This window comes from Salvelinus alpinus, chromosome 26 (assembly GCF_045679555.1).
Source record: "Salvelinus alpinus chromosome 26, SLU_Salpinus.1, whole genome shotgun sequence".
NCBI lineage: Eukaryota > Metazoa > Chordata > Actinopteri > Salmoniformes > Salmonidae > Salvelinus > Salvelinus alpinus.
In genome coordinates this window covers 26,279,652-26,298,096 of record NC_092111.1, presented here as the reverse complement: position 1 = coordinate 26,298,096, position 18,445 = coordinate 26,279,652, and the positions used below count along the sequence as shown (strand labels likewise).

Genomic DNA, 18,445 nt, shown 5'->3' with positions numbered 1-18,445 from the left:
ATATTTAGGAACACAATGTACCATCCAGTGTGGCATAATAATATGACATCTACTATTTTACGCTAGTTATTTAGCCTAAAGTCAATTGTTTTCTTCAGTAGCAGCAAGGACACAAGTGTGACATGAATGAAACAAATATCCTAGCTAATGACTACATACTACTCCCTCCCCTACACAATAAAATAAATGCAACTACTGTTATTACATGAATTCCTACATTATAATGACATATTCAATGCAATGACGGGTTAATATGCATGAATTGCCAGTGTCATATGCGACTGATGCATTGTGTACAATCTGGGATGTTTTATTACATCAATGATCGGTCCAAAATGCTGCAGAGCGTGTTTGCGTCTGCCAACTACCCACTAGGTCAAATCTACAGTCAATGGGTCAGAAAAACAATGCGCAGATAGGGCCCTATCATAATCAAGCATTCAATGGGAACCCCTTTGTCCTGTATTTAATGCTAAATATTTTGACAGTGCATTGTTATTATTCAATCTGTAGTTCTGCACTACAACATAAATCTCATCTGGATTATTCTGGGTGTGTGACTGTCTGCCTATCATTAATATAGCTTGTAATAGCCGGTTGCAGCGGCGGGCAATGGATGTAATAACACGCTCTTTCTCCGTCTGTGCACGAAGCAGTTAAACGCTGCAAATACCGCTGCACAACAACAGCAGGCTTCCCGGTCACACACAAACAGACCTTCAAGCTGGATTTGAGCGGTCCTTTCGCCGTCGTTTGGTTGAAGCCCACGGCTATCTCGTCCTCGGAGAATTCTTTCAGGCTTCCGTCTTGCATTAGTAACGTGTAGACGTTACGTCGAGGTCCAGTTGAAACATCTCTGTTTTCCTGCTTGACAGCCTGTACCACTCCTGTCAACGGAGCCCCGTCCCCTGTCGGACTCGGCGCATACACCCGGCTCCCCAGGATTGAACGCTTCACCAAACGCCTCGTATGCATAGCGATAAATGTATAGTACCGAATTTAAAGCGGAATGCGGTCAATATCTATCTATGGACGTCGAGTTAGAATTGATAAACACTGACATGAAAAACACAACACCGCAGCGGATAGACTACGTGCTCCATAAACCCAAACCAAATGTTAGAAAGCGGCAACATACTCTGCTGCTAGCACGGGTCAAAACGAACGATATTCGAAAGCACGAATATGTGTAGAAAAAGCTACATGCATGGATTAACAAATGCATGAAAACAAGCCATTCCCCGTGAAATAACCTCTTCAACAGACCGGCTACTGATATTTCTTCGTTCGACCTGTTTGTTTTCCTGACTGTTCCCTCTAAACTCGTGAGAGAGCACAAAAACACGGAACTGAATTGAAGGACCGACAATGACATTTGTACAGTACATTTTCATCCGAACAAAAGGGCTTCGCCAATACACCAAAAAATATATTAATTGTGATCTACATGAAAAATTATTTAAGTTTCACACACATATTTTACACCGGTTTGCCGTCTGACAGGGTGAAATTTGCTGAAATAGCCGCGTACAGTGACTCCAGATCCATATTCTAGAGATGCCAGTCCGTAGCCGAATGCCAAGATCCAGCGCCTCTACCGGCGGATTGCTGCCTGTAAACATGTGCGGTCTCGCGGTTGACTCGAGCTCCCATTGGTCGGCCCAGCACACGCCTCCACTGGGCTACGCACATTTTTCTGTCAGTGAGGGGATTCTATTATCTGGCCCGGGTTACCCCAGTGAATGAGTTTAAACCGAGTGAAAAGTGAATGCATTCGTTTTGGAACCGGGCTGTCTCCCGGGCGTGAGCCAGATGCCCCCTTCAAAACCCACGTAAAAGTCGCTCAAAACAAAAGTGATGTAGCCCAGGCTAGATTAAGCACGTGGAGTAATGAATAGGACTCTGTTTTACCATTAAAAAAATATTGCTCTTGCTAAAAACGCTTTATAAGCCTTCCCGATGAAAACTAGTCAAAAAATGTGAACATAATTCTTATGGGAAAGAGGATGGATGATTCACCATGCTGCTTTGTTGACAACATGACCGAGCAACGCAGATTAGGTTAACGTTCGATTTGACAAGGGCGCTCCTCCCTCACCTCTTTTGCCTGTTTACGTCACGGGCCGGTGCACCGGGGCTCAGGTTAATAAAACTCCCTCAATTTCCCTCCAACATAAACTAATGGGAGTTGGAGAGGACGCTCCATCAGACAGGAAGCGACGTTTCAAAATCTGTCCACGAAAAATGAACCCAGGAATTTGGGATTTTTTTGTATAGAGGTCAATGGAAGGGAGAGTGTCGAATTTGGTCATCAACAATTGTAATTAGTCATTTTCTCGTGAGGTTATTTGATCTAATATACGTTTCGTAATGGTTAGGTTGTTAAGAATGCACTGATAAAAGTGAACGCACGTGGCTTTTCAGCAACTTAAAAAAAAAATACTTTATAGAGGACTCCTCATGGATTTACCTATTTTTAATATGGACATTGGCATTGAGGGCTTCCACCACCGTAAAGTGGTCAACTGGGTCGGGATTCCCATAAATTGGGAGCAATCAGCCAATGAAGAAGAAAATTGACTACTTTAAAATGGAGATAGCATGATCAGAGCCATTGAGGCTGTCACAGACGCTATAATGACACAGAAACAAAGACGAGTCTTCTATCTATCTCTATGGCAGGTTGTTCAAACGCGTATCTGCCCCATCATTGGCTAGAAGGGTCCCACCTGATCTCGCCTGCCTTCCATCTTTAAGGACATGTATTCCCATTGTCAGAGCGGCCAATTGTGTATTTTGTCAAAATAACAGACAAGTTTTGGCTCCATCCAAAACAATGACGCAACGATGGATGGAAGAGAAAACGAAGTGGGAGGGGTAGGGGAGAGGAGAAAAATATGGGAATGTAGCGCAAAGAAACATTTAGACCAGCCAGGCTCAGTAAGACTAGTTGAGAAGCTAGTGTTATTGTGTATATTTCAAGCATAAAGCTTATAGTTTTAAACCAAATCTAAGCTTACTATTATTCTGTACACTTCTATTAGCCCACAAAGTTTTATTTTAGGAGCTATGACGGTCATTACCGAAAAGCATTGCTCCTGGATTTATAAGGCATCAAATAATTAATTTGATGATTACTATCAGAAAAATGGGTCAGAATCTCTCTATCATCATGGTCACCTCGAACCAAATAAAGCAAGATTCACAGTTTAGGGCAAAATGATCATAGGCCTACCCAAGTGAGCTACACTAAACAATAATATAAAACGCAACATGTGAAGTGCTGGTCCCATTTTTATCCTCTTCCTTACCCCCTCTCTCCTAATTTCCTCTTCTCTCCGTCGTTTCCTGAGCTGAAATAAAATATCCCAGAAATGTGCCATATGCACAAAAGCTTTTCTCTCAAATTTTATCCACACATTTTTTTACATCCCTTTTGGTGAACATTTGATCCATTGTCAAGATAATCCATCCACCTGACAGGTGTGGCATATCAAGAAGCTAATTAAACAGCATGACCATTACACAACACCTTGTGCTGGGGACAATAAAAGGCCACTCTAAAATGTGCAGTTTTGTCACAACATAATGCCACAGCTGTCTCAAGTTTTGAGGGAGCGTGCAATTGGCATGCTGACTGCAGGAATTTCCACCAGAGCTGTTGCCAGATAATTGAATGTTAATTTCTCTACCATAAGCGTCATTTAGAGAATTTGGCAGTACCTTCAAGCGGCCTCACCATGTGTAACCACCCAGCCCATGTCCTCCACATCCGGCTTCTTCACCTGCAGGATGGTCAGAGGAGGAGCGGGGGGGCGTACTTTCTGATTGGCTGGGCCCGGCTCCCAAGAGGGTGGGCCTATGCCCTCCCAAGCCCACCCATGGCTGCGCCCCAGCCCAGTCATGTGAAATCCATAGATTAGGGCCTAATTAATTTATTTCAATTGACTGGTTTCCTTATATGAACTGTAACTAAGCAAAATCTTGTAAATTGTTGCCTTAATATTTCTCTTCAGTATAAAACAATAATTGGTTGCACTTTATTTTAAGGCACTGTGTTAACTGGGTATGCTAAGTAGCCACCTACAGAGAATATCTGATAGTAGTAAAAATGGTGCCTGGTCCTTTGGTATTACCATAACAATTCCTTAGTGTGTGTAGCTAAATGTTCCCGAGACTGCTGCGCAGAAATATCAGTCCACAGAGAGAAGCACCAGATTGAACTTCACTCAACTTTCTAGAGCAGTGGTCACCAACCGACCTCCAAGGGGTTCTTGGTCGATCGCCAAACATTTCTGTAAAAAAAGCAACGATAAAACCTTGCGTTCCTATTTTTTTTTATTCGTCTCAGCCTGTTCAAGGTAGGTGCACCAGTTTTAGCTACCCTGCACGCCGGGTAGGTGAACTGTTCTAATTTTGAAACCATTTCATGTGTCTGAAGGTACATACTCTGCCTTCCAGGCAGGCCCAGAGAACAAATCAAGTGGACTACACGCCTTAAACTGGCCAATCAGATGGCTCAGATGAACGTGTCTGCAGTAACGTAGCAGGCATGAAAGCAAAGTTAATACTGTGAGATTTCAAAACGTTTAAAACCATGACTAGAGAGAGACTGTCAACGAATACAGCAGAGATGCTGTTTTTACGAGTTCAAGTTTAAGTTCTTACTCAGCACTGTCTACACTTTATATTCAACACTTTTATAAGCCATAAAATGCGAGCTCTTCCTATTTCCACTCAGCACTTACAAAAGCACTGCATCAGTAATGAATGAGTAGGAAAGTGTATCTAAAGGCTTGAGTTATTATTAGCAGCTAGGGTCTTTTTTTAAATGGAGGAATATTTCATTTTCTCTGTTCATAGGAGTAACAACATGAATGTGTGCATGAAGCAGAAATGATGCAGAGCACCTGGAGTGTCGCCATCAGCTGGAAGATGGTGTCCCTTTATGGTCACAGTGGAGGAAAGGGAGAGCGAGGGGATATTGAGAGAGACCCTCAGTCTGCTGCTCTCTCCCTCTGCTGAGACTGACCATCAGATGCAGGCACCATCAATCAGCCCAGTAAAATAAAAGGCTAACTATTTAAATGTATCCTCACTCAGCTGTGCTCTACAAGTAATACAACAACGGATCCATTAACGGTGTGATCATATAGCCTACCTCAAATGTTGAAATATAAATATAAAAAATGGCCCGAACAACAATGCATTGGCAGGGCAATTCGTTCAAAGCCAATATGTGATGATAATGTATTGGGCCTATAGCTTACTGCACAAACCTAATTGCTACAATACTGTTTTGAATTGGTTAAGGTTGGATAGGCTTATGTTTTTTAAGTCATGTTAAGCGGTAGATCTTGGCTTGCATTTTGACTCAAAGTGATCTTACTCAGTAAAGGTTGGTGACCACTGTTCTAGAGTTTTCCCTGTTAACACTATTAACGTGTCCCTTTACTTTGGCAATTGTGATCAAATCAATGCATTATTAGCCACTTTCAATGCAACATACCGAAACCAAACTAACTATGCAAGATATTTTGTTGTAGGCAGAACACATCGGAGTAGGATTCTATTGCTCTGACACACACTACTCAGCCCATACTCTACACAGACCGGTGTAGCATAAACAATTTGAGCTGCAGGAGGGTTATATGCAAGAATAGACCATTGCCATATACGGATCTGTGTCATTTACTTTGAACTGGACTGTGTTTGCAGCATGAGCGGTCGTGAGTAGATGTGCTTGTTTTAGCAATATGGGAGCGATTGCTTCCTACAAGAGCACAAAACGTATACATTTCTAGACATATTTGAAAAGCGAGTCAGGTAAAGAGCTTTTTTCGTATTTTGAGACAGGCTTGAATAAGCTAAGTAGCCAATAAGCAGAGGGTAGCATACAGTAATTTGTCTGATTCTGTAATAATGGTATGGGAATAATAACGCTATTTATTTTGTAAAGTGGTTTCTTGCATCAAACAACATTTTCAGTCACCTCTTTGTCTGAAGGACAAGTGGATAAACAGGTTAATGTCAAGCCCTGTATGCTTTTTTTTCAAGTCTCATGGAATGTAGGCCTACATTGAACACCACACATTGTCTGCTACTGTAGGCTGAATGATATAACAGTTATTTCCATGTTAAAATGTTATGGGATGCATGTTCTCCATTGTTTTTGATGGTATGCCACTCTGGTAAGCCTTTTAACATGGCGCCACTGTTAAAACTGTAACTTAAAGCGAGTACCGCCTCAGTGTTCACAGTAAACGTGCTGGAAGTTGCACAGAATTTTCACAACTTTCAAGTTTCACTCAGCAGACATGACATTAGCTTAGTGCTGAAACATTGGAGTAGACCTACTGTGAAATTAGTGCTACCTAATATTTATTTTCCCTCTTTTGGTGAGAGGGTAGGCCTATACAATTTTTTGTTGCTGCATGTATGAATGGTCCATATGAGCCTGTTTAACTGCTAACATGACAAACTTTCAATGAATTAATGCAATACTGTTGCAAATAGCTAATCCAGATTAAATGTATAAGACACCGTTCTCCCCCTGCAAGCTATCTTCATGAATAAAAAATGCACACTTACTTGTTATACATCTTTTAATATTTTTGAATTATGGTCATAAAATATTTTCATGCATACACAGGAAACCAGATAGAATCTTATGACAGATGTGCACATAACTGTCAAAGAAAGCCTTGCTCTGGCTGCATCCCAAATTGCACCCTTTTCCCTATACCTATAGTATTTATTAGTGAAATACATTTGACCAATGTCCTATAGGCCCTTTCCAAAAGTAGTGACCTACGGAGACAATGGGCGGCCATTTGGGACACAGCGTCCATAATGAAAGACACAGCGTCCATAATGAAAGACACAGCGTCCATAATGAAAGACACAGCGTCCATAATGAAAGACACAGCGTCCATAATGAAAGACACAGCGTCCATAATGAAAGACACAGCGTCCATAATGAAAGACGCAGCGTCCATAATGAAAGACAATGGTAAGGAATTCTCTGCTGCTTGTTGAGAATGTATTGTCTCATTATTACAGTGGGCTGAATGAGAGGGTGCTATGATGGACTTTCTCTGCATGCCTGCCCCCCCCCCCCCACAACCCACTCCCTCCTGTATGAGTGTGTGTGCGTACGCTCGTCTGTGTGTGGTACCTTTGGTTGTGAGATTTGGCACTAATGTTCCTCTTTGACAGACCGTTTGTTAAAAAAGCCTTTTATGGCATTTCCATAGACACCATTAGGTTTAAATGAAAGCATTTCCTGCTACATGAACTAATCTGGAATCTGTTGGGGAGAACAATGGTTATTAAAAGGTCATATTTTTGCGATTTAACATTAATGAAATGACAATTAGACTCTATAAAATGTGTGTAAAACCTCATATGCAGGGCCCTTGCTTTAAAGGACATCTGAAATGTATATCATCTTTAATGCATGTCTATCAATTGTTGCTAATTTAGTGGGAACTGTCCTTTCTCTTCTTATTGGATTTCATTTGTGAATATAATATCAGTCAACCTGGGCGCTTGGTTTGTCGTCAACAAGCTCATTCAAGCTCATGCATGTGTAATGAAATCCACTCACTCACTCTGCATACACCAATAATGTGCAATATTGAGATAACAGAGAAATGGGAGGAAAAGTAAGACAATATTATTGTTTAACTGTCAAATGCAGATATCATCATTGCAATAGCTAGTTATTTAGTCACAACTTACTCAGTTCGTTTGAAAATAAACACCAAACAACAATATTCATTCACTTTTCTTTAAAAAAAATTAAAAGTACCAACTTCGACTTTTCTGTTTTAAAATGCCTGTACCAACACAATGTACCATACTTGAATAAAACAGAACAAAATAACCAATGAGATGGTGTCCTATTTAAACAGAATACAGAAACCCCAAACTGTCATACGCCACCATTCAATCAACCACTGTATATTTTCAACAATAGTTAGGTCACTCTGAGTAAGGGGCATACTTACAGCTAGCCTAAATGTATTCCCTTAAAATGACATCATGGTTTTACTGTATGTGCTTTTATAGCCACTATTAAGCAGTCCAAATCACATGCATACATACTACAAAATATACTTTACCATTTGCAAATTCATACATTAGCTGACTTAATGAAATAGTACTCTAACTTTATACAACCCTCGGTTAGCATGTCATCAGCACATGCTACCTTAATAGTGCTTGTTCAAATAGTTAAGTTAGAAGCATTTGATATTATAATTGTGCACATGATGGGTTATATGTATGTATGATGTTGTTGTTGCCATAAGCTCTGCACAGAAGAAGTAGCATAATGTTCTTTGACACTTTGTGCTTTAAAATCCTTTTCCACCGTATCAATAGTATGCGTACCTACAGGGTAAGCATAAACATGCCATACAAACACATATTATACACCTTGATCAATACAGCTGCATTAACACACCGTTTTGCTGTTGCATATTGTCACATTGAGCGAATATAAGTATTTTAAATACATTTTGAATCATGTGAAGAAATATAGAGAAAACAACAACTGAGTTGAACAATTCACACAAGATATCACAACAACATTGATAGATATGGTCTCACCATTGTTCGTCTTTTGTTTGAATGAATAAGTCCTTTTTAAAAAGTCTGGATTATTCATGAGTACCTTTACTACTTTATTACCATGGTAACCCACTTATTCATTTGTTTATCCTATGTACAAAACCTTTTCAAGTTTCCCTCATAAACAAACACACTTCCTGATATCCCTTAATCACACAATGATCCACCATCGTCAAATAAATAGGAATTTGATGAAGAAAAATAAAAGGCTGACATGTAAATCAAATAAAAAATGTTTTAGAAACTATAACAAGCCGTTCCATTTAGAGTTCAGCCGTCTACACTGCCTGACTTGAGGCTACTTATTTCACAATAGTATGTAAGTACACATATCTATCATATCTCTGATTTATCATGATGTTCTGAATGAAATGTTGCACTAGGAAGGGTGAACAGATGATATCAAATGTGACATTACATTGTGGGGAAACATTCTACTCATAACTTTATAAGTGCCTTATAGAACGCCATTATGGCACAAAGACTCATTGGTTTTCAATCACAAGGCACTGACAAAGTGTCACTGGCCAGTCAGCTTGTCACCAGCCTTATAAAATAAACTGAATTCTTAATGACTGGCTATAAATGTTTAGAAATGTACTATTTTATAGTCTGAGGAAGTAATTATGATGGTGATGGATAATGTAGAAATATTGTACTTCCTTCCCACATTGATAGCAGTCGCATGATAATGTAGCTTAACCTTCAATCTTCAGTGATGTGCACCATGATAAAGAGTGAGAAGCGACATCAAAGTGGACGGACGCCAATAACTTCAAAACGGACGATGATTTCATAGTTCAGATACTGATATAATAGCACCCCGAGTACGTACATTGTAATTTAAGGGCACCATGAATTGATGGAGAGTTAAGATTATAGATAATTCAATCAGATATCACTGGGCTGTGTGCACACCCAAACTGCACTGAGGGGGTAGTGGGCGGAAACCCTGAATTGGTGATGGGCAGTAGGTTTGAAGGTTGAAGTTCAGAGCCCTGAGGTGTTCCTGTCATCAGGGCTGCTGGGTAAAGTTGAGGCTAGGAGTTAGGCTAATGGTTAGCGTTGAGTGTGAGGCCAGGAGTTAGGCTAATGGCTGGGGTTGAGGGTAAAGCTAGGAGTTAGGCTAATGGCTGGGGTTGAGGGTAAAGCTAGGAGTTAGGCTAATGGCTGGGGTTGAGGGTGGGGCTATTAGTTAGGCTAATGGCTGGGGTTGAGGGTGGGGCTATTAGTTAGGCTAATGGCTGGGGTTGAGGGTGAGGCTATTAGTTAGGCTAATGGCTGGGGTTGAGGGTGAGGCTATTAGTTAGGCTAATGGCTGGGGTTGAGGGTGAGGCTATTAGTTAGGCTAATGGCTGGGTTTGAGGGTGAGGCTATTAGTTAGGCTAATGGCTGGGGTTGAGGGTGAGGCTATTAGTTAGGCTAATGGCTGGGGTTGAGGGTGGGGCTATTAGTTAGGCTAATGGCTGGGGTTGAGGGTGAGGCTATTAGTTAGGCTAATGGCTGGGGTTGAGGGTGAGGCTATTAGTTAGGCTAATGGCTGGGTTTGAGGGTGAGGCTATTAGTTAGGGTAATGGCTGGGTTTGAGGGTGAGGCTATTAGTTAGGCTAATGGCTGGGGTTGAGGGTGAGGCTCAGGTTTAGGCCCCGCACTGTAGCTTTACTCCCCAGTTAGAGACGGGAACTCTCCCTGTTCAACCCCAGGCCCAGCTCACCTACACTCTCATAGTCTGACTCCTGAACCTGGTTCCTCAGCCCCAAGTCCTCTCCACTACCAGTCTTAGTGAGGCAGACGTTCTCATAGCCCGGGTCGATGCTCTCTGCAGGGGACTCCTGGAGGTCCCCAGGGGGTCCCTGAGGGTCCGACTCCCCCTCTCCAAGCTGGGGGTAGATGTCCCTGACAGTAGCGTAGAGATCACTGGAGGACGACTCAGGGACCAGACCTTTGATCTCAGCGATGCTGCTGTAGTCACTCTCCTTTTCCTCCACGTCTAGGTGTGTCTTCCTCACTGTGGAGTACATGTCTGACAGCTGGAGAGAAAGAGGGATGAGAGAGAGCAAGAGTAAGAGAGAGAGAGAGAAAGAAAGAGCGAGAGGAGAGAATGCAGTCAGAGTGAGCATCGAAGGACTATTTGATTTATCTATCCTTTATTCAACCAGGGAAGTCACAGTTAGACTGACATCTCTTTTTCAAGTGATTCCTATATAAGCATCAGGACAATAGGGGAATGAGTTCAGTGGAAGGTCACAACCCTACCTCGTTCTCCGACAGCACATGGTTGTGAAGCCCCGGTGAGGGAGAGAGCAACTAGAACAGAAAACAACAAGTCTACACATTACAATATAAAAGAACCATGTCTGTTGTGCATACTCCCACCTGAGCTAAGCAGGTCTATAATATGTAGTCAATCATTTATGAACAACATTACTGATTAATCAGTTATAACACAATGAGAATTGTAGCGATGTTATTGTGTATAGCTGCTATATACAGTCCCTTATGATTGATGGGGTCATTAACCAAAAACACCTTTCTAGGGTGTCAATATCAGAGCTGGTACAGTAGCTAGCTGGCTACTACTTCACGCCTCCTATATGTTGGATGTACTGAGGATTAAGCCTGGTTTAAAATCCATTGTTCACTTGGTCAAGGACATATAAGATGTAAATCTTGAGTTAGACAACCCAAGGTTAACCAATGACTTTACATGGGGACTGGTGAGGATGATGGTGAGATAACTTGAATGTAGAACCAGAAAGGGTTGACCACTACCATCTATATTCAGCATCATCTTTCCATCATCTCCAACAATATTCAGCATCGTCTCTCCATCAATATTCAGCATCGTCCCTCCATCAATATTCAGCATCGTCCCTCCATCAATATTCAGCATCTCTCCATCAATATTCAGCATCTCTCCATCAATATTCAGCATCTCTCCATCAATATTCAGCATCATCCCTCCATCAATATTCAGCATCTCTCCATCTATATTCATCTTTCTATCATCTCTCAATCTATATTCAGCATCTCTCTGTTACCTCTCAATCTATATTCAGCATCTCTGTTACCTCTCCATCAATATTCAGCATCATCTCTCCATCTATATTCAGCATCGTCCCTCCAATATTCAGCATCGTCCCTCCATCAATATTCAGCATCGTCCCTCCATCAATATTCAGCATCGTCCCTCCATCAATATTCAGCATCGGCCCTCCATCAATATTCAGCATCGTCCCTCCATCAATATTCAGCATCGTCCCTCCATCAATATTCAGCATCGTCCCTCCATCAATATTCAGCATCGTCCCTCCATCAATATTCAGCATCGTCCCTCCATCAATATTCAGCATCGTCCCTCCATCAATATTCAGCATCGTCCCTCCATCAATATTCAGCATCGTCCCTCCATCAATATTCAGCATCGTCCCTCCATCAATATTCAGCATCGTCCCTCCATCAATATTCAGCATCGTCCCTCCATCAATATTCAGCATCGTCCCTCCATCAATATTCAGCATCGTCCGTCCATCTATATTCAGCATCGTCCCTCCATCTATATTCAGCATCGTCCCTCCATCTATATTCAGCATCGTCCCTCCATCTATATTCAGCATCGTCCCTCCATCTATATTCAGCATCGTCCCTCCATCTATATTCAGCATCGTCCCTCCATCTATATTCAGCATCGTCCCTCCATCAATATTCAGCATCGTCCCTCCATCAATATTCAGCATCGTCCCTCCATCAATATTCAGCATCGTCCCTCCATCTATATTCAGCATCGTCCCTCCATCTATATTCAGCATCGTCCCTCCATCAATATTCAGCATCTCTCCATCCATATTCAGCATCATCTCTCCATCAATATTCAGCATCATTCATCTCTCCATCAATATTCAGCATATCTCCATCAATATTCAGCATCTCTCCATCCATATTCAGCATCATCTCCATCAATATTCAGCATCTCTCCATCTATATTCATATTTCTATCATCTCTCAATCTATATTCAGCATCTCTGTTACCTCTCCATCAACATTCAGCATCATCTCTCCATCTATATTCAGCATCATCTCTACTTTATCTATATTCAGCATCTCTCCTTCTCTCCTTTGTTTCTCTCAGAGAGTATTGAATCCATATGCTTACTTTATGGACACACATTCTCCTTGATTAGTGAACCAATTCATTTGATTGCCTTGGAGCCCAGTGGTGTGGAATCATGAAGAAAGTTCTTGACCCCGTCATCAACAAGCCTCCATGTGTCTCTCATAATGTTAGTCTGTTCTAATTCCTGAATTCCCTGAAGTCTTTGTCCATGTAGCTTTACAAATTAAAGTGCCAGTCCAGTTAAGTAAGTCGTTTCATGACTACAACCAGGAGTTGTTCCTGACTACATGACTTGACCAGGAGAAAACAGGTTCCTAGATATACCAGCCAAGTCATTTGTCCTTACCATATTATAGCTGAAAACTAGGGCCCAGAGTTGTTATGTCAGGTCACTTCCATGGTCAGGAAAAACTATGAAAAGTATGCATGTTAAGGCATTCCTTCACTCAGTTAAGATGTCTTATAGATAAGAATGTACACTATATACACACACAAAAAATTGTCAGTCCGCGGTTGCAACACAGTTCCAAACTGTCTCTGGAAGAAACGTCAGCACAAGAACTGTTCGTTGGGAGCTTCATGAAATAGGTTTCCATGGCCGAGCAGCCACACACACAAGCCTAAGATCACCATGCACAATGCCAAGTGTCGGCTGGAGTGGTGTAAAGCTTGCCGCCATTGGACTCTGGAGCAGTGGAAACGCGTTCTCTGGAGTGATGAATCACACTTCACCATCTGGCAGTCTGATGGACGAATCTGGGTTGAGCAGAGGCCAGGAGTATACTACCTACCCCAATGCATAGTGCAACTGTAAAGTTTGGTGGAGGAGGAATAATGGTATGGGGCTCTTTTTCATGGTACGGGCTACGCCCCTTAGTTCAGGTGAAGGGAAATCTTAACGCTACAGCCTACAATTACATGCAAGACAATTCTGTGCTTCCAACTTTGTAGCAACAGTTTGGGGCAGGCCCTTTCCTGCTTCAGCGTGACAATACCCCCTTGTACAATGTGAGGTCCATACAGAAATGGTTTATCTAGATGGGTGTGGAAGAACTTGACTGGCCTCAACCCCATCGAACACCTTTGGGATGAATTGGAATGCCGACTACGAGCCAGGCCTAATCGCCCAACATCAGTCCCCTCACTAATGCTCTTGTGGCTGAACGGAAGCAAGTCCCCGCAGCAATGTACCAACACCTAGTGAAAAGCCATCCCAGCAAAGGGGGTCCAACTGTATATTAATGCCCATGATTTTGGAATGAGATGTTTGACAAGCAGGTGTCCACATACTTTTGGTCATTTGGTGTATCAAGGCAGTTTGGGGTATGGACTGACAGACAGGACATCTACTATGAGGCTGATGATGGAGGACTGAAGTCTAACATGCCAACGCGTCAGTCAGTCAACCAGAGAATATGTGGTGTGGTTTCACATGTGTACACACACACACACAGGCAAACACGCTCACACACACACACATACAGGCAAACACGCACACACACCCCCCACAGGCAAGCAAACACGCACACACACCCCCCACAGGCAAGCAAACACACACACACACCCCCCACAGGCAAGCAAACACACACACACACCCCCCCACAGGCAAACACACACACCCCCCACACACACACACACACACACACACACACACACACACACACACACACACACACACACACACACACACACACACACACACACACACACACACACACTCTCTCTCTCTCTCTCTCTCTCTCTCTCTGAATAAAATAAAGCTCTTTCCCTTTGGCGACAGACAACTTGACTGTTGACATGCTGAATATCACAGTTTATCTAAGAAAATGGCCCCTGGTGTACATCACACTAGTGACTGGCAAGTTCAATTACATTTTGTCAGTGTAGAGCAGAAGCTTGTAAGGTCACGGGCAACACAAAGTCATATTATTCCAGACTACAGAACAGAGTCATTTCTGTTTATTATGGCTCAATAGCTGTGTTACAGAGCAGGAGAGGATATTGTATGTGTCATGTGTGTGTGTGTGTGTGTGTGAGGGATCTGAGGATCTACCTGAGGAAGAACCTTTCAGACATAAACACGCAGATGTCCTCCTGTGTACACACACACACACACACTTGAGTGTCATCCGTCATCTGCCTGGTCTGTCAGTCAGAGGAGAGCCTGCCCACAATCAATCTCCTTCCCTCTCCTCAGCTCATCTCTTCTCCCCCTCTCTTCTCCTCTCCGCAGGACCATAACAAAAGACACCCACATCCTCTCCTCCACTCTGATCTGCATACATTACCATACACATTACGGTCTGACAAGACAAATCACCAGCCAACCCCAGTCACACCGACACACCGCCCCCGAGAATAAAGAATGTTCTGGGTTAACCTTAAATCAGTTCCAGAGTGTCTGCAAATGTGCGTGTGTCCATACGATTCCATCCGTGCGTAATATGGAGGTTGTAAAAATAAAAGTGGGGGTAGAGACGCGTAGAGGAGAATTAATGCTGACTCCACATTCCAACACGGGGAGACGCAATAGGAACATGCTTTGGGGGTGCAGGTGGCCCAGTGCAGCCCTGCGGTTGGTTCAATATTTCATCATATAGCAGAGAGCCAGAGGGTCAAGCTGGGCTAGGCGTTACCTGCTGTCCAATGATACACTAGTATTACTGATTAGCTAATTGGCTGGAGCTTCAGAGACAAAAGAAGGTTGCTAGGAGAAAAGCCACAAAGGAGGGCTAGACAGACAAGGCTGTGTGTGTGTGTGTGTGTGTGTGTGGGGGGGGGGGGGTTGTAGTTTGTGTATGTGTGTCTGTGTATGTGTGTGCGTGCACGTGTGTGTGTGTGTGTGTGTGTGTGTGTGTGGGGGGGGTTGTAGTTTGTGTATGTGTGTCTGTGTATGTGTATGTGTATGTGTATGTGTGTGTGTGCGTGCGTGCGTGTGCGTGTGCATGTGTGTGTGTGTTTGTGCGCTCTTCGATTTATTACGGGTGACAGGTTCAGTACACATTACTGCATTCTTTACCTAAAAGTAGATTGGCCCTCTTTGAAGTCTCGTAGGTTGGTTCATCACTGTCTTTTTATTTATAAAGCTCTCACTAAAACTCACGGCGTACCTAACTTCATTAATAACCTTTAGATCTCTCTCATCGGGAGCAGGAAGTTTCAAATATCCTAATTGAGTGGAAGAGGGAGTCTCCTTTGCCAGGGCAAAGGATGCAAATCACTATCTAGTGAATCAATGCATATAGTATTGTGAGGAATACTTAGCGCTGTCGTCCTACTGTCCGTTTACTCAATTTCTCTCTTACACACATAGGCGTACACAAACACAGACACAAACACAGACAACCATCCTCACCTCTCCGTTGTGAAGTGCTGCCCCCAATTCCACCACCCCTCCTGCGTCCATCATGGTAGGCTGGTTGTCGTTCTCATCCAGCACCTTGTCAGGTATAGGCGGGGGTCTGTCCTCCTCCTCGGGCTCCTCTGTGGGGCCCACAGCAGCAGCGATGGTGGCTGAGCGCCTGGCCTCCAGGTCTGCACTGTAACGGCTCTTCTTGTTCAGATCCACCGAGGCGTACTCCACTCCCGCGCACAGGGGCCCCCGCTCCGGGGTGCTGCAGGGGCTGAGGTGGCCATTGTGGAGAGCTGGACGGTGGTGGGAAGGGGGTAGGTGGTTGTGGAGGTGGTGAGGGTCGTCATCGGGGCTGAAGGGGGACGTAGTACCGTGTCCGTTAGGTATACCTACAGCCAGGCTCCCTGGATGGTCCTTCAGCTCTTTGACCGTCTCGTAGAGGGAGTCTTCAACGCTCACGTCACGGGACGCCGTTAAGATGCTGCCTCTCTCCTTCACCACCTAGTTAGTTGATTGAGACAGCTGTCAGTACATTAGGACTAGTCTTCCTGGGTGTATACTCCAACACAAAATAGACAACACAATCCAGTACAACTATACAATAAAAACAAGAGGACTCATTCCAATAAGTAGCTGTATAAGTACACAGGAACAACAACAACATGAATCCCTAATACCTCATAGGTGCCGTCTCCAGAGACAGGTAGAGGGGGTTCGCTGGAGGATCCCATCCCCTCCAGGGCGCTGTTGGGTGGGATGCTGGGCAGCTGGCGGTCCTGGGGACACTTGGAGCTCCGTAGCTCTGACTGGCTGGACAGCATCTCCTCAGAGGGCTGGGGACTGCTGTCCTGGGTGTCTGTCAACACTGGGAGAGGAGGGATCAATCCAATTGAATCAAAACATTTTTTTAGATGAGTTGGGTTGAGTTTAATGTAATTGAATTGGACACAACAAAGGGGATAGTGTGTGGGTGGGTGGTTATGCCGGGTTAACAGAGAGAGAGTTTGAGAATCAGGTACTGCAGTGACGCCTCTTGTCTTAGACCACAGCGCCACTCGGGAGCCCCACGTCTCTGCAGTACCTGGTTCGAATCCAGGCTGCATCACATCCCGCCATGGATTAGATAGCCACAGGTGTGGAAGCCAAACTAATAATCAAGCAAATGTGTAAAGTGAAGGCTAAATGTGGGTGTAATGTATTCTGAATGAAAATTCCATTGTCTGAAACGACGACAAATTACACATGCAGAAGAAGTCATTGTGTGTGTATTACCTGTACCACTGGTTAGTGGGCCGTTGTGTGAACTGCTCACCACTAGGTCAGTCCCTGGGCTGTCCACAGATTGACTTCCGGTAAACGTCTCTCTCTCAGACACCTGTACAATAGAGACAAGGACTAGGTTAGGATGGGTCTATGTGGCTTAATATAGACACAGATCTGGGATCAGTTTACCCTAAATCCCTATGTGGTCCTGTGTGGCTCAGTTAGTACACATACAACAAACATATGCGCTCACTGTACTAGAAGTCACTTTGGATGAAAACATCTGCTAGGTGGAGCCAAATACATTACAAATACATGAAATCAGTGTCATTCTACTCCTCAATCTGAGAGGCTGAGAGCAAATCTAATATATTTACACTTTAATTCATATTAACACCATGACATTGTGGGGGGGGAAACAGGCATTGAGCTATCAGCCACTGCAGACCTTTGTTGTTTTTCAGACACCTTCACTGATATAAAACCAAGGGACAGTGAGATATGTAGCTCTATAGCACCTCCTATTGGCTGTGTCTGGTAATGACTGTTGCTAGGCTGAATCTGATGGAATTCCTATAGATATAGGAGTTAGCTGCGCAGCACTTAGCCTGTCGAGGACAAAGACAACAAGCTTATTTAACCTAATAACGAGGGCAGTAATCATACTGTCGAGGACAAAGACAACGAGCTTATTTAACCTAATAACGAGGGCAGTAATCATACTGTTGAGTAGAAGACAACAAGCTTATTTAACCTAATAATGAGGGCAGTAATCATACTGTCGAGGACAAAGACAACGAGCTTATTTAACCTAATAACGAGGGCAGTAATCATACTGTTGAGTAGAAGACAACAAGCTTATTTAACCTAATAATGAGGGCAGTAATCATACTGTCGAGGACAAAGACAACGAGCTTATTTAACCTAATAACGAGGGCAGTAATCATACTGTTGAGTAGAAGACAACAAGCTTATTTAACCTAATAATGAGGGCAGTAATCATACTGTCGAGGACAAAGACAACGAGCTTATTTAACCTAATAATGAGATCAGTAATCATACTGTTGAGTACAAGACAA

At 43.2% G+C, this 18,445-nt stretch overlaps 2 protein-coding genes across 6 annotated transcripts in view; both read right to left on the bottom strand.

The window, feature by feature from the left end:
• Positions 1 to 1,333, bottom strand: part of LOC139555070 (zinc finger protein 704-like) — a 91,192-nt gene extending 89,859 nt beyond the window's left edge. Inside the window, exon 1 of the mRNA XM_071368523.1 lies at positions 718 to 1,333. Coding sequence (XP_071224624.1) covers positions 718 to 975 — 258 coding nt within the window. The 5' untranslated portion in view covers positions 976 to 1,333. The remainder of the gene's footprint in view (positions 1 to 717) is intronic.
• Positions 1,334 to 7,230: 5,897 nt separating this feature from the next.
• LOC139555069 (phosphoprotein associated with glycosphingolipid-enriched microdomains 1-like) overlaps positions 7,231 to 18,445 on the bottom strand; it is a 78,862-nt gene continuing 67,647 nt past the window's right edge. For all 5 annotated transcript variants that reach the window (XM_071368519.1, XM_071368518.1, XM_071368521.1 and 2 more), the window contains 5 exons: positions 17,376 to 17,478; positions 16,781 to 16,968; positions 16,107 to 16,604; positions 10,894 to 10,944; positions 7,231 to 10,667 (listed from right to left, as the gene is read on the bottom strand). In XM_071368519.1, coding sequence (XP_071224620.1) covers positions 10,308 to 10,667; positions 10,894 to 10,944; positions 16,107 to 16,604; positions 16,781 to 16,968; positions 17,376 to 17,478 — 1,200 coding nt within the window. In that variant the 3' untranslated portion in view covers positions 7,231 to 10,307. The remainder of the gene's footprint in view (positions 10,668 to 10,893; positions 10,945 to 16,106; positions 16,605 to 16,780; positions 16,969 to 17,375; positions 17,479 to 18,445) is intronic.